This window comes from Anabrus simplex, chromosome 3 (assembly GCF_040414725.1).
Source record: "Anabrus simplex isolate iqAnaSimp1 chromosome 3, ASM4041472v1, whole genome shotgun sequence".
NCBI classification, from domain to species: domain Eukaryota; kingdom Metazoa; phylum Arthropoda; class Insecta; order Orthoptera; family Tettigoniidae; genus Anabrus; species Anabrus simplex.
This window is the reverse complement of record NC_090267.1, coordinates 14,114,392-14,129,553: the sequence shown is the minus strand read 5'-3', so window position 1 is coordinate 14,129,553 and position 15,162 is coordinate 14,114,392. Positions and strand designations below refer to the sequence as shown.

The window sequence follows — 15,162 nt, the reverse complement described above, 5'->3', positions numbered from 1 at the left end:
TTGATAGAAATTGCTCCAGTGGTTTAGGAAGAGATGTGTCATTTACACACATACATCCATCATCAGTCCCCCCCTCATCCCCCACCCAAATGGGAACAGAAATTTTACTTGTAAAAAATCGGGAGTGTCACTATTCACCTCAGCAACCCCAAAACTACGGATTCGACACTATTTTCGATTATTATTTTACCTGACCCCCCCTAACCCTCCACTCCTAAGGGGGCTAGAGGTGGCTCACCCCCACAGTGTTCGTCTCCGGATAGCAAATAATAAGTGTTCAAAATTTGATTGAAATTGCTCCAGTGGTTTAGGAGATGTGTCATTTACACACATACATCCATTTTTGTTTATTTTTATACATCACTCCCCCCTCACCCCCCAAAGGGGGCTGAACTTGTACTTTAAACAACCCGAAGTGTCACTATTCATCTCAGCTACCCCGAAAAGTATGGATTCGACACTATTTTTGTTAATTTGTATATCTGACCCCTTGCCCCCCTCCGCCCCTAAGGTTTCCTGGGCTGTCTTACCCCCACATGGTTTGTCTCCTGCTACTAAAAATTCGGAGTGTACAATTCACCTCGAAGACCCCGAAAACTATGTATTCGACACTATTTTCGTTTAATTTTATACATCAGTCCCCCCTTGCCCCCATCCAAATGGGAGCAGAAATTTGACTTTTAAAATTTCCGGAGGTCACTGTTCACCTCAGCGACCCCAAAAACTATGGATTCGACACTATTTTCCATAATTTTTTCACCTGAACCCTTCTAACCCCCACTCCTAAGGGGGCTAGGGTTGGCTTACCCCCGCAGTGCTCGTCTCCGGATATCAAATAATAAGTGTTCAAAATTTGATTGAAATTGCTCTGGTGGTTTAGGAGGAGATGTGTCATTTACAAACATACAAACATTCATTTTTACATATATAGATTGAGAACTATACTGGGTGTAACAAAAATGTATGGCACAAACTTGCAGGACAGATTCCTTATGCATAGATGAAGAAATTATGTTTTATGACCATGGATCCAGAAACACCTTGTTTCCATGTTACATCTCATTGTTTCCAGCTCATTAATGGGAAACACACAAGAACAGAATGTAGCAGCATACTACATCCAACTCTTTCTCACAGGATATCTTCAATATGTCCTCTGTGAGCTTTGATACATTCTTGTCAAGGTCACACTGATCACTGGAACAGTTGATGTTACCTGTAAGCAAACAATGACGTAAGTCGGAAGGCAACAGGGTCATGTAAAACAAAACAAAACACTGGCAGTGCACCTATGATAATGACGCCGTTACGACATGTAACCAAGAGTACATAGTTCCCATGATTAACGAGTTGAAAAATGAGACGTAATATGGCACACCCATGTTCATATAACATAATTTCTTTGTGTAAATGTGAAGAATGTGTCCTGCAATTTATGCTGTTCATTATTCTTACAGCCTGTATATACCTATCAGCCCTGGATATTTTTAATGGGATTATTAGTGAACATTCTAATTTATTATCCCCTTATCATTTACACTTTTATTGATACATTTTTAAAATAACATAAGCCTGAACATTTTCAGAAAGCACTCAGAATGGCACTTGGTAGTTTCCGATTAGTGTTTAGGTCCTTCCCTCATGTTTTGGCCTGTGTATTTCCGCAGGTCCACCCACATAATCATTAATGGACAACCAGTAAGGTATACTAGTTAAACTTGTGCCACTGAACTGATAATATTTTATTTCCGTATAGCGAATTATAATGTACACAACAGTGTTTACAACTTGTACTTGTACAATATTAGGGAAATATAATCCTGAATGTGCACAAGATATTAAAGTAACTCATCTAAAATTTAATTTTTAATATGATGGTTCACTTTTGATTTCCACCACTTACTATCTACCATGCCATAGCCTGAATACCATTCACTGTCTTGGCATAGTCTGTCAGAACTACGAGGAGTATAATTACCTGACTTACAATTCCAGTAACTTTTCCCACAATTCACTCCGAGACTTAAGCCAAAGATTTTTTAAAGTTCTTTAAGTAATGAAAAAATCAAATATCACATTCATGTGCATACACTGCAATCAAATTGCGTCTGAATCAATCATGGAGACAAATGATTCCCGTAAGGCATTATAAGAATTTTGTATAACCACACATGAGGGTTAAGAGGTGTCGCTTATGAGAAGACCTTACAGAATTCAAGACATTGCATACTTGAGAATAGTGGGTCCTTTCACCTGATTAACAGCTGTTGTTAAAGATAAAACTTACATATAAACATCTTATGAAGAGTGAGATAACCATTGATGATCAATATATGACTTGCAAGTAAACATCTTACTGCCTACAACTTATAGGATTGGCCTTAGGCAATTTGACATATGAAGAGTGTTTGTACATCGCACTTTTGAAAACTGATACCACCGCATATATTATAAAACATAGCCGCACTCCAGTGTAAGGTAAGAGGAATCACTTGTGCGAAAGCCCTTGCTGAAAAGATTGCACTGTATACATTACCACAGTTCGACAAATCATTCAAGTGCATAAAAAACGTTGATTCAGATGAGACCAGGAAACAAACATCGCAACTCAGAGAGTAAGCAGATAGGCATTTCTTCAGACTGAGGTAATTGGCAATGTGAAGATACCACGTCCAACGAACTTGCTATTTCACACAATAAAATGTACACGGCCTTGAAGAGTGAATTGCGAGCTACTTCCACATGCATGAAAAGTTGACCAGAGTGAGCTAAAGAAGCGATTTTTAGGTTCAATTTGTAGAATAAGTGCCACTACATACAGCACAAAATTACGGCCTGTGGCCTGGGTGTGTAGGCAGATGTCTGTTGAGATACCGTTTCGTAAGGAACGTCCTAGGACAGAAATAACAGGCAAATGATCTCTCGTTTGAATGAATCAACAGGTGCTGCTTTACATCGGTTTTGCGAAGAAAACTGCGGCCGCATTCATTGCACTGGAATGGCCTCTCTGCTGAGTGCGTCAACATGTGATTTCTTAACACGACGTTCCTTATGAACCTACTACCACATTCATTACACTGGAAACGCTTCACCCCAGAATGAACTAACAGGTGGTGTCTTAATTCATCCTTCCGCATAAATGTAGCTCGACATTCATTACAACTAAACGGCCTTTCTCCAGAGTGACTGCGAATGTGCATCTTTAGTTGATAAATCTGAACAAACCCGCGACCACATTCATTACAAGAGTACGGCCTTATCCCAGAGTGATATATCTGATGTGTTTTTAACTCCGCCTTCCGTGTAAACGATTTATCACACTCACTGCAACGGAATGGCCTGGATGTGGAGTGACACAATTCATGCATTTTCAGTGCTCGTTCCGACTTGAAAGCATTACCACAGTGAGTACATTCGTGGGGTCGAATTGCAGAGTGCGTCAATGAGTGTGTTTTAAAAATTGTCTTAGTAGCAAAAGTTCTATCGCATAATTTACAATAGAACGGTCGTTTACCAGTATCACTTAGCAAACGGTCCTTCAGCTGACTTCCATTTTTGCAGCACCCATCACATGAATGCACCGAAATTCCCGTCAATATTTCTACATTCCCCACACTGAAATATACACAAAAAAAATAATAATAATAATAAATAAATATTTGTTAGGAATAAAGGAAAATCAGTATACATTCTAGAAGGAAACTTGCTAATTCAGCTCAGGAGGTTACTTGACTAAAATTCAAAAAGCTGTTTGGTAAACATACTGTCACATATAGTAACATTGTTATGGCCATCTCCATAGTCAGTTAAGAGGTGCCGGTAAAAAGACGACATCACAGAATCATGACATTGCGTACCCACATAACCGTTGCTCTTGATAGATTCAGAGAGGCCAACCGTGAAGACTGTTGGTCTTCGTCGTTTCCCAACTCACATACGACTAACACCAATCGTGAAGATGTCAAAATACCAAAGGGAGTATCCAGTATCGCCAATGAAGGTACATTCCGGAGAGTCTGAATTCATCGTGTGGTGAAATTAGAACTCCTCCATTATCAACACTAAATTTTAAAACAATCATATACAAAATAAATACACACAAACTCCGTAAGACTAACAACTACAAGCAAGTGACATATCACGCATACGAACGCAATATTTCACTCACAGCAGTTCAAGAAAGCAGGGTCAAAGAACAAAAATGGTTCAAGTGTCTTTGGCACGTCCTTCATAATATGAGAACAGGCGGATTCAATCATCGGGATTACATCTTCCAGCAAACGCCTCTCAGTTGTTATCTCAGATGGGGAAAGAAAGGATATTACCCAAACAGATATAGTCCCATCAATGGTGACAATACGAACTCTAATTCTTCTGGGAGGTGTTCATCGATGAGGTCGGCAAAATTCCCGATCACCACGTCAAGGTCCTCACAGGCTAGTTCAACGCCCGATACGGAAAGGAAGTAATATATCAGAAAATAATGAACCCCATACAGCACATAAGGGCACTAATATCAACGGTTAGCGTCTAACAGAACTGTGTACGTTGCACAGACGCGTATAATGTACACTGTCGTTCCTAGAAAACTGAGACACCAGACCACCTGGAAGTCAAAGAATGCCACTGGTGGTTCATTTCACACAGACCAAGTTGCAAATCATGCTAAACACAGAAAAGAGATCGTGGGTGTGAAAGTTCGTAAAGGCTAGGGCGTGGACTATGTATATTTCTTCACACACAACACATTAGGTGACTTCTTAAACTCCAATGTGGCCCCAGAGGTAATGAATGCGATGTTTACCGAGCGATATCGCTGGTGCCGGTAGCCTGCAAAGACTCTTCGCGATTCTACAATACCCAGTGAGACCAGCCGATTGGTGAATACCGGGACAATTTCGACAAGAACGTTCTTGCGTCGCGCAGATCTTCAACCTGAAATTTAATCAAAAACTAACATGAAACCCCGGAAAATCTGGAAGGAAGCGACGTCACCTGTGGTGTAATATTGTGGTCTGTGAGCGTCCCACACCTTGGAACTCGACTAGGCAAGATGAAAAGGATAACTTTACAACAACGCGAAGACTATCAAGCACGATCTTAGGGGGTGTTATATAATATAACCATCAATGAGCGTTAGATAAACTGGACAAATAATTCAGGTTATACAACACCAGAAATATATTCTAGGCCTCCAAGAACGATTCCCCGGGTATAATCCACCATGCATTCATTTCAAGAACCCGGAATGGAAACTGCTCACTGTAATCGTAGGAACGTGGAAAATCCAGTGAATTAGTGTGAACAGTTGTTCAACTGAGCGTTATGCTGTTGAAAAACACCCCTCTTGAATACTGTAAATGAAAAGTAGCAAAACCAGTACAATCAGCAGTCTGATGTACAAATCTACCGTCAAGCTTCTTGGGATAATGACAAGAGTGCTCCTACTGTCAAAGGAAATCATTCCCCAGACCATAACTCCTGACGTAGGGCCAGTGTATCAATGCGGCAGACAGCTTGGTTCCACTTCCTTTTTACGAACGTATAGCCATCACTGGTAACAAGACAGAAACGGCTCTCATCTGAGAACACAATAGATCTCCACTTTCTCCTCCAATCAGCTTTAGATTGACACCACTGAAATGGTAGACGACATTGATTCGCTACAGGATGTCTGGCTCGGAGCCGTCCCTTTGTTACAGTTCGCTTCGTCACACTGGTGCCAACTAAAGCTCTAATGGCTGCCTTGCATGGTCTTCGGTCCGTGTGCGGTCAGACTCAAGTCGTGCTTTCCGCTGACCATGTGCATTGTGGATACATCCCTGCCAAATCTTTTTACAGTATCGCGGAAAGATCCACCTTCTTGTAGAATTATTACATGGTCTCATTCAAACTCAGCAAGCTACTGATACTGCATTCTTCATATTCTTAAAGGCATGTTTGACGCAGAACTACCTCAGAACGTTAACACCGGAAGATAACTAAATCTCATGAAGTGTACAACATGTATTTAAAGCAAACTTGACTTCCAAAGTCATAGGGGCTGGCTACCAGCACTCTTCGACGACTAGGGAGCAAATATCATAAGTATTCCTCTTTCAGATGCACAAACATGCCTCCAGAATTTCGTTTATCTAGCACAATTCCTTCTTTGTGTCGGGATTTCGGTTTCCACCAGTGTGTAACATATAATACAGGGTGCGGCAGAAATACGTGATGAATTTCAGACCTAAACAACTCAGCAACGCAACAAACCAATCACAATTTTGTTGTGCAGTTTAAAGGAGCAGGGTTTGCCATTTACGTCACATACAGTAGGTTGGAGCGAACTAAAGGTCGTATTGGCCACAGCTTCCAAACAGGTGTTACTGTCATGGTGCGCGCGGCCTTGGCCTTGGAGAACACACGCACCGTCTCGTCCGGGCTAGTCAGTCGCTAGCATGGCGTGGAGTGGTGAACACCGAGGTTTCGTGATAGAGACTTATTTCAAAAATGCCGACTCTGTTACCACAAAGCGTTTGTTTCGCAGACACTTTGGCTTAGGTATGAGATAGTACCGAGCAGGAACACCATTCTGTTATGGGTGATCAACTTGAGAAAACGTGGTTCCAATGTGAAAACGAAGCCGCCTGGCAGGCCTCGTAGCGTCCGAACACCAGAGACCGTCCGTGCAGTGAGACAAGCCTTTACGCAATTTCCTCAACGTTCGGCGCATAGCCATTTACGTGCTAAGGGACTCTGATCGCACCGTAAGGAGGATTTTACACGCAGACATGAATTTCCAACCGTACAAAATGGTGGGTGTTCAGAAACTCAGTGAACGTGATTGGGCCAACCGCAGAGCGCGTTGTGAGACTATCCTGGAAACTGTAGCAGCTGACACCAGTCTCCTGGCAATTGATGAGGCGCACTTTCATTTGTCAGGCTACGTTAATAAACAAAATGTTTGGTACTGGTCCGCAACGAATCCTCAACAGCTCCATGAGCAACCTTTCCACAGCGAGCGTGTTACTGTTTGGTGTGCCGTCTGCACCGAACCCAAGACGTAAATACACACATATAACACTACGGGAGATTCGAGGGCGTGGACTCCGATCAGGAGAGGCAGATAACAGCCTCGAACTGAAGGTGTTGATCAATAATAATAATTCATGATAAGGAAACAAAACTAACTACCAGCAATAAAAATCGAATAAAATTAAATGAGGGTTTATTAAGATAAAAATGGTAATGCAAGAAAAGAAGCCACCAAAGAAAATGAAACATTATTACATACGTGCCTTTGTCCTTCAGGTTAGTAGAAGCTAGCATCGTAACCGTTCGAGCAGAACATACCATAAATACATGGATAAACAATACCTTACGACGTGCTCACTGCTTAATTGATATTTTCACAACACATTGAAACATCTTATTTTGGTCATTTCTTTCCGCGAAGTAGTTCACATTATATTTACCAAACATTATTCAAGCCTCCATCATTATTACAGCATCAACAATGACCATCACAAGGATAATAGATCACACAGCCTCTCGGAGTAGAGCGAACAATAGTTACATGATGGCAATGCAGGTATCGAGATGGCCAGAAGTGCAGCGTCTCAGTACCAAAGAGCACACAAAAGGCAAAGAAAATAAAGCGGGTGTGCGCATCACCCGAATTAAAATGAAACAAAAATGGCGGCCATCAGAACGAGCAAAACGGTCATAAAACAGACCAAGACAAAATAATAAACACTGCACTCGAAGTGAAAACCAAGTGTACGAGGAATAAACGAAAAGGAACATAAATTAACTGACCGATACGACATCCCTTTAGCCCCTCGCTCGCTCTCACACATACACACAAACATTCAGGCATTGTCGACATCGGGCAACAATAGGGTCAATAACCTCTTTTCAAAACAGATCGCAAACACATGTAGTATGACTCACCTGGCCATAAGTAAGTTCCCACACACGACGTAGAAACGTGCCACTGCAAATATTTTATAAGCAGGACGATATGGACCCACGGCCCACGTACAAGCCCACCAACACAGGCACTGGGTACGACGTATCTCCGTGTCGACACCCAGAGCCTACTAACATTTGGTGGCAATAAAGAAGTATAATGTCGTGCACATAATGACAATTCTCGTAGAGACCCAGTTACCTCGTCACCACCACCACAATAATACCCGCAAACACATACCCATTCATATCGCGGGGCAAAAACGTATATCAGTCAGTCGCGATTACAAGGCACTTGAAACAGCCACAAGATAAACATAAAATAAAAGTGAAAACACAGCTCAGATTACCTGTAGTAAAAGCTGATCAATAAAAAATCAGAATATGAATACAGGCAGAGTTTAAACCTTATAAAAACCCATCGATAATTCGAAAATGCTACTCCGAATAGAGGCGACTCCATCTTTTTTTCTGGCCTTCAGGTCATAACAACAATAAAGACATCAAGTCAAGGAGATAAAAGTCAAAGGCTCGCGGAAGGAAGGACCATCCGTTTACAAAGCAGGGGCGCTGCCCTCTGCGGTACAGTTTGGGAAATAATTAATAGTCAGTTTAGTGAAGTCAAACGAGAGCTAATGCAAGCTCTTAGCAATCACAGATAAACCTACATGTTATGAACGTGCTAAACGAGCTTGTTTCACGTCACTGATTTCGGAATTGTAGGCCCTTACTTTTATGGCGAGGACAGAACTGTAACAGTAACATCGGATCGTTACGTACAGCAGTTACACAACGTCCTACAGCCAACACTCACCGACTTAAGGAATCCTACTGTGTGGTTCCTACAAGATGGTGTCACTACACACAGCACTCGAAGTGAAAACCAAGTGTACGAGGAATAAACGTCGATGGGTTTCCTCAGAGAAATGTTTCCAGGACGTCTCATCTCCTTATGGGGTGACGTTCGATGGCCAGCCCGTTCCCCTGACTTCGCTCCGTTCGATTTTTTTCTCTGGGGATATTTGAAGGATCGCATCTTCCGACGTAAGCCGCGAACACTACATGATCTGAAAGCTGCCATCCGTGAAGAAATCGAGGCAATACCACAAGACATGTTCAAGCGATTCATACGGAACTGCAGGGAGAGGCTTCATAGATGCATCGAACAGGACGGTCGGCATTTTGATTACTTCATTTTCAAAACCTAGTGTGTATGTGTACGTAACGCAAATGACAAACACTACTCTTTCCAACTGAAATAAATCTTTAAATGGCTTGTTGCATTGGCGAGTTCTTTACGTTTGAAATTCGTCAGGCATTTCTGCCGCACCTTGTAGAATAGAACATAACAACATTGTGGATTTGTAGCTGCCTCAGTGGATCAGTGCTGGAGTTTCAGCCACTCGATCCCAAGAGATTTTCAAAGTGCAGCATATATGTCGAAATTGGAAAGAAATCTGAATAAATCAGAACTTGGTCAACTAATCACAATCAATCAGACATTAAAATATAGGAGAAAATACGGGCAGGTTTCTAATGTTATTCTTCCCCCAATACAACTTAAAATTGATCTACCCTACAAGACCATCATCTGAGCCCCTTCATTCTATGGCTCTGAAAAGTGACGAGCCAAAAACATTTCTTCAGAACATGGATATCACACAAAGCAAAACAATTTCGAAAGTCGTTATGTAACCAATGGAAGCAAATAGGATTCGGTGGTAGGATGTAGAGATGAGATTTTCAGAAGCATGAAAGGAGATTGAATCATGTGTTTAACTGGAGGCAGGTTTATTCAGTGGACTGGTTATGTTGCTGGAATGGCCAATAGCAAGGTCATGGTCAATGAGATACGTAGGAACACTTAAAACGTTTTGAAGGACAAAACTCGGCAGCCCGGTTAATAATACCAACCCACGACCATCCTGATCACTGGATATGAAAGCAGAATTAGACTGGATGGATACTATAGATGAGTTATTTTCATTTTGCACAGTGACATTGGATGAGCTACCAGAATTTTCTAATATGCGAGGATTGAACCCTAGAACTTGGAATGTACCAACATTGATTCACGAGGCAGGTCACAGACTTTGTGAATGATGTGGATGAGGTAGGAGAAGATACAGACCAGACGGAAACAGCAAAAGGGCCATGGTGAAAATTATCTACAAAACTGTACATGTATTTCCTGTGTATTCCATTTGCCACCCAATGTTCTACGATGTTGACAGGTAGACCTTTTGTGACCTATCTCGCCTTCAGTATTCTTCTCTAATATTTTCTCTAACTACATTCATTTCAAATGTCCAATTCTGTATTCTTCTGAGCAAGTTATTACGCATGTTTCACTTTCATACAATGCCATGCTCTGGAAAAAGTTATCAATAACTTCTCCTTGATTTGCATGTGAATGCTTGAGGTGAGCAACTCTTCTTTCTTTACAAAGGCCTTTGTTGCTTATGGTAGTTTACATTTTTCATCCTTTACGTCCCCTTTACTTCTTTAGTATCCAGGTAATAATATCCATCTAATATTATCTGATAATGCCCAGAAACATGGTATCCTTACAACTTTAACTACCAGGGCTAGGACGATTTGTGTACTCTCTGTTCTACAAGAGGAAATTAACACCTTGAGAACCACCTTTGAGAGCAACGGTTATAGCAAAGCTTCGATCTCTATGATTCTGAAAACGACGCATAATCGGACGTCTGTTGCGAGAAAGGGTGTAAGAGGGAATGGTTGCCTAACTTACAAATGTAACATGACAGATCTTATTGCTAAAATCTTACAGAGGTACAATGCACGAACTCTATAGGGATTAGGCAACTCCTGCGACCAACGAAGCACACTATGCCTAAATTGCAACAACCTGGTATCCATAGAGTTCCCTTTACTTGTGGTAAGGTTTATATTGGGCAGACTTCAAGAGCGATATGTACTCCCACTAAGGAAAATAATAGGTGTATCAGACTCAACCAAACTGATAAATCAGCTGTCTTGACGTCCTGTTCCCAAGGAGTGGATGACCTTGCCTGTATAAAAAATGCAGGCTTCAACCTCAGTGAATCATGGCCACCTATTATCAGGACAACCAGAAGGTGATGCTTTACTGATGCCATTCGTTGTTCCTGGCAAGGGGCTAAAATGGCATGACCCTATTACACTTTAGGGCACCATTTTAAGTTCTGTTTTGCTTTCTCTTAGCAACCATTGATCTGTCATGTTTCCATTCTCTGTTTTCTCCTCATGAAGAAGGGCACGGTACCCCTCGAAACATGCAGTGAGTGAGTTTATATAGTTTATTACATGGCAAATTCCCAAAAATTTTACATCATGAATATCCATGTAATTCCTCTAAGACTGCATTCCCAAATCAAATATTTATTGCATTACCTGACTTTGTTCAATTGCATTCCATTACTTCGGTTTTGGATTTATTCATTTTCATCTTGTACTCCTTACCCAAGACTGTGCTTATACCACTCAACATTTTCCCAAACTTCTACAATCTCAAAACAAATGTCATTGGCAAATCTCGAGAGATCTGATATTCTCTACAATGTTGGAATTCCATTGCCAAATATCTCTTTAATTTTCTTTACTGCCTGGTCTACATAAACATTGAAAATAATGTGGAGCAAACTGCAGCTTGTCTAATTCTCTTCTCTATCCTTGCTCCTTATTTCATAGTATTCAACTTTTATAATGGGTGACTGATGATTTTAGATGTCTGCTCCAATACAGAAAAGGATAAAAAAATATCCTCAAACACAGGACTCAGAAATATTACTTTTAATTTGTGCTGGCATTTAATCCCCTTTTACTATTGAGTCCTAAAATGCTGAGAATATTGTTAAGACATGATTTTGTATATTACATTTAAATCTTATTACAATAAATATCCCTGTTCATATCAGATAACTCAAATTTTAGTGTATATTTCTTCTGAGATGCATCGGACATTTGTAATGTGATTTATGGGATATTTTCTTCTTTCAAATATATTCCTTCAAGAATTTTGTAGTAAATTAAATAAGACATTTATGTTACAGTATCTAGAAGGGTATAGCTCACAGAGTTGTAGACAAGCTAAAACATGCATATGAAGTCAAAATCAGCACAAACTGTCCAGAATTCAGAAAACTTGCCCATGTTTTTATTAATGTAATGCCTAAATCCAATGTTCTGCTAATGAATGATGCAGACATTCCTAGAGATATAAACTAAGTGCACTCAAAGGTGGATAGTTATTAAACTTAGAAGAGAAAGTGTGCTTTGTTAAAAAAAAAAGTAGAAGAACAGCATCATGCAGGACGTTAATGAAGTCGTTGAGAAGGGCTTTAATGAAATACGGCAGGTTGTGGTACCCAAAACGCAAGACCTGAGGGAAGAAGTATGTCTTGTGCAAGAACGAGTGATGGCGATTGAGACTCGGCAGACCCAGTGAGCCCAGGAGTAGCGAAGACAGTTCCTGTACGACGATGGTGATACCTTCATATTAAGATGGGACCCTTTCCAGACCAACTTTGAGACAGTCTGCATGCACAACAGATGGACATCAGATGAGAGGGCCACACAACTGATAACCAGGCTACATGAATGAGCTGTGAAGACATTACACAGCCTCCGACCAGGTGCTACCTCTGTGTGTGCTACCACTCGCTGCTTTACTCAATGACCTGCACCACTATAAACCTCCAACTGAATGCTCGCCCTACTAACTTGCACTACTTTGACATCACTAACTACAAGATTCTAGAACTATCAGAGTTTGTTACCCTAACCTAACCCCATGGCACTACAGCCCTGAAGTGTCTTGGCCTGGCAAGCGACTGCTGCTCAGCCCCAAGGCCTGCAGATTATGAGGTGTCATGTGTTCAGCACTACAAATGCTCTTGGCCATTCATCTTGGCTTTCTAGACCGGGGCCGCTATCTTACCATCGGGTAGCTCCTCAGTTGTAATCACGTAGACTGAGTGTACCTCGAACCAGCCCTCAGATCCTAGTAAAAGTCCCTGACCTGGCTGGGTATTGAACCTGGGGCTTCCAGGTAAGAGGCAGGCACACTACCAATGCATCACGGTGCTGGGGAATCAGAGTTTGTGTTCTCCTGATTTCAACCCTACCTCACCATCCTCTCATTCACACTTGGCGTTCGTGTTTGGCTATAGTAACTCAAGTGTCAAGGCAGAGCTGGGTCTCCCAATTATCATCATCACCTGTTTCCAAGATAAGAAGATGGAAAGAGAACATTAATATTTCCCAATGAGTGACTTTCAGTTTAACTTCTTGTGGAACTTACATACCTGGATGAAACAAATCAGCAGTGCCTGTGTTTTCTCTTTTTCTCCTCTCAAAATTCATTTGAGCAGACTTCACTCAAGTCAAAGGACGTAAATTTCCCTTGGCAAGCCAACCGAAAGTGGGTAAGATGTTGTTTTAAAACTGTGAATACCTTCACATGCAGGTGTTAAACCTTTCCCCAAGGATATTCTTTGACAAACTATCTGACAAAGCCAGGAGTAATAATTTGCTTGTAGGAACAGCTCTGGGATACCTTCACTAAATAATTTATTATGTAAAAACTGCTTAAGTTACAGAGATGCCAACTTTCAAAAAAGGTAATTCGTAATGCAGCCGTTAGGGCACGGGGGGGGGGGGGGCGGTCGTAGATTTGTTTTTCTTCTTTTTTTCGTGTTCTTACTAACTTACATATCATTTAAAGCTTGTAGTTACTGTTTGGTAAACGTACACTGGTAACATGCTTTTTCTTTTCATATCATGTGCATCCTCTGCACTAACAGAGCACTTAACAGGTCGGAGTTCATATTAGCACGAAATTCAGTCTTGTTCATTTTCATCATGCGCATCCGAAACATCGCGGCTCCACATACTACAAAACACGTGTGAATGAGATTTTGAGGAGCGCATTAAACTGGGTCATTCTTCCGAGTTTACCTCCCAAAATTTTCAACTATATTTATTACTAGCGTCACTAGTCACGGTAACGTAATCAGCACAAGAAATCCCTTCATTATTTCAAACCTTTCGCATTTCGTAACACACGATTAGCATATATCCTAGAAGAGCAATATATGTAAATTCGGCAACTAAAATCGCAATAAATACTTCAACAGTCACGCACACAGTATTCACAATTAAACGGAGTTTGTCACCACTTTACCGCCAAAACAAAGTCAAAAGAACTCTCATACTTGGATGGAAGTCTGATCATGTGACGAGCAAGTACAACAACTCCGCAAGATATGCCACTTCACAGGTGCCTAAATTTCCGGTACTGGAAGCACACACTGCGTTCAGCGCGTGAAAACTCGAAATATTCTTAAACGAACGACAGGAAAGGGGGATAAATTATTTCTGAGAAATCCGAGGATAATATTCCGAGAATTCACGCCGCCTTGTGTATCCTTTTGAACACTTCATACACTTAGATTTAAAAATCAACAAAAAATCGTAATTTGTGGCGTGTGATTCGTAAAGGCGTAATTATGATGGGTAATTCGTAATTATTACGATTGAATCGTAATAGTTGGCATCTCTGAAGTTACCTCCTTGAAATTTTGCAAGAGAAATAAATGCACTATACTAATTATAAAACGATACAAAGATCTTATTTAATTACACACAGGAACCCCCAGTTCAGTATGGAACATCAAGAAACATCCAGCATGTCACAAAGTAATGTCACATTGCTTGCACCTAAAGGCAGATGGAATTGCTCTACCTGAAGGGGCTCTTCCTTTCTTGTTCATTCAGAGAACACAGGGCTTCACCCCCCTCCTCTATCCTGATAAAAGTGTGATTATTTCCTGGTGACGGGCGTGATAAGGGAAGAGACTCTTTCCTACCCCGCTGTTCCAGTGAAGAAAAATTTCCAATCATTTCCTGAATGAGAGAGATGCTTGCTGAATTCCAGCCCATACTTTGTTCTAGAAGGAGAGTTAGTTGCAGCACATAATGTAAAACTATTTATGATGCAGACAATGATTATAAAACCAAACACATACTTCCACCACTTCCTACAAAGCCTACCAACTGTGTAGTAGCTTTTCTTCTGGTCTGCTTAATCAACCCCTCCTATGTACTTTGTATATTTCTGTATAGACAGAGGACACTGCAAATGTACCCTTTCCTTGGATTTTCCCACTTACCTCTGTACCTCAAATTGTACCATGGGGTCAG

The 15,162-nt window shown here is 41.0% G+C and overlaps 1 protein-coding gene across 4 annotated transcripts in view; it reads right to left on the bottom strand.

Moving 5' to 3' along the window:
* Positions 1–866: 866 nt before the first annotated feature.
* The window catches only part of LOC136866942 (gastrula zinc finger protein XlCGF46.1), a 71,743-nt gene continuing 57,447 nt past the window's right edge, over positions 867–15,162 (bottom strand). For 3 of the 4 annotated variants that reach the window (XM_067144028.2, XM_067144030.2, XM_067144029.2), the window contains exon 5: positions 1,531–3,615. In XM_067144028.2, coding sequence (XP_067000129.2) covers positions 2,829–3,615 — 787 coding nt within the window. In that variant the 3' untranslated portion in view covers positions 1,531–2,828. Of the gene's footprint in view, positions 1,217–1,530; positions 3,616–15,162 lie in introns of those variants that run through there. The other variant, XM_067144032.2, reaches the window with a different exon arrangement.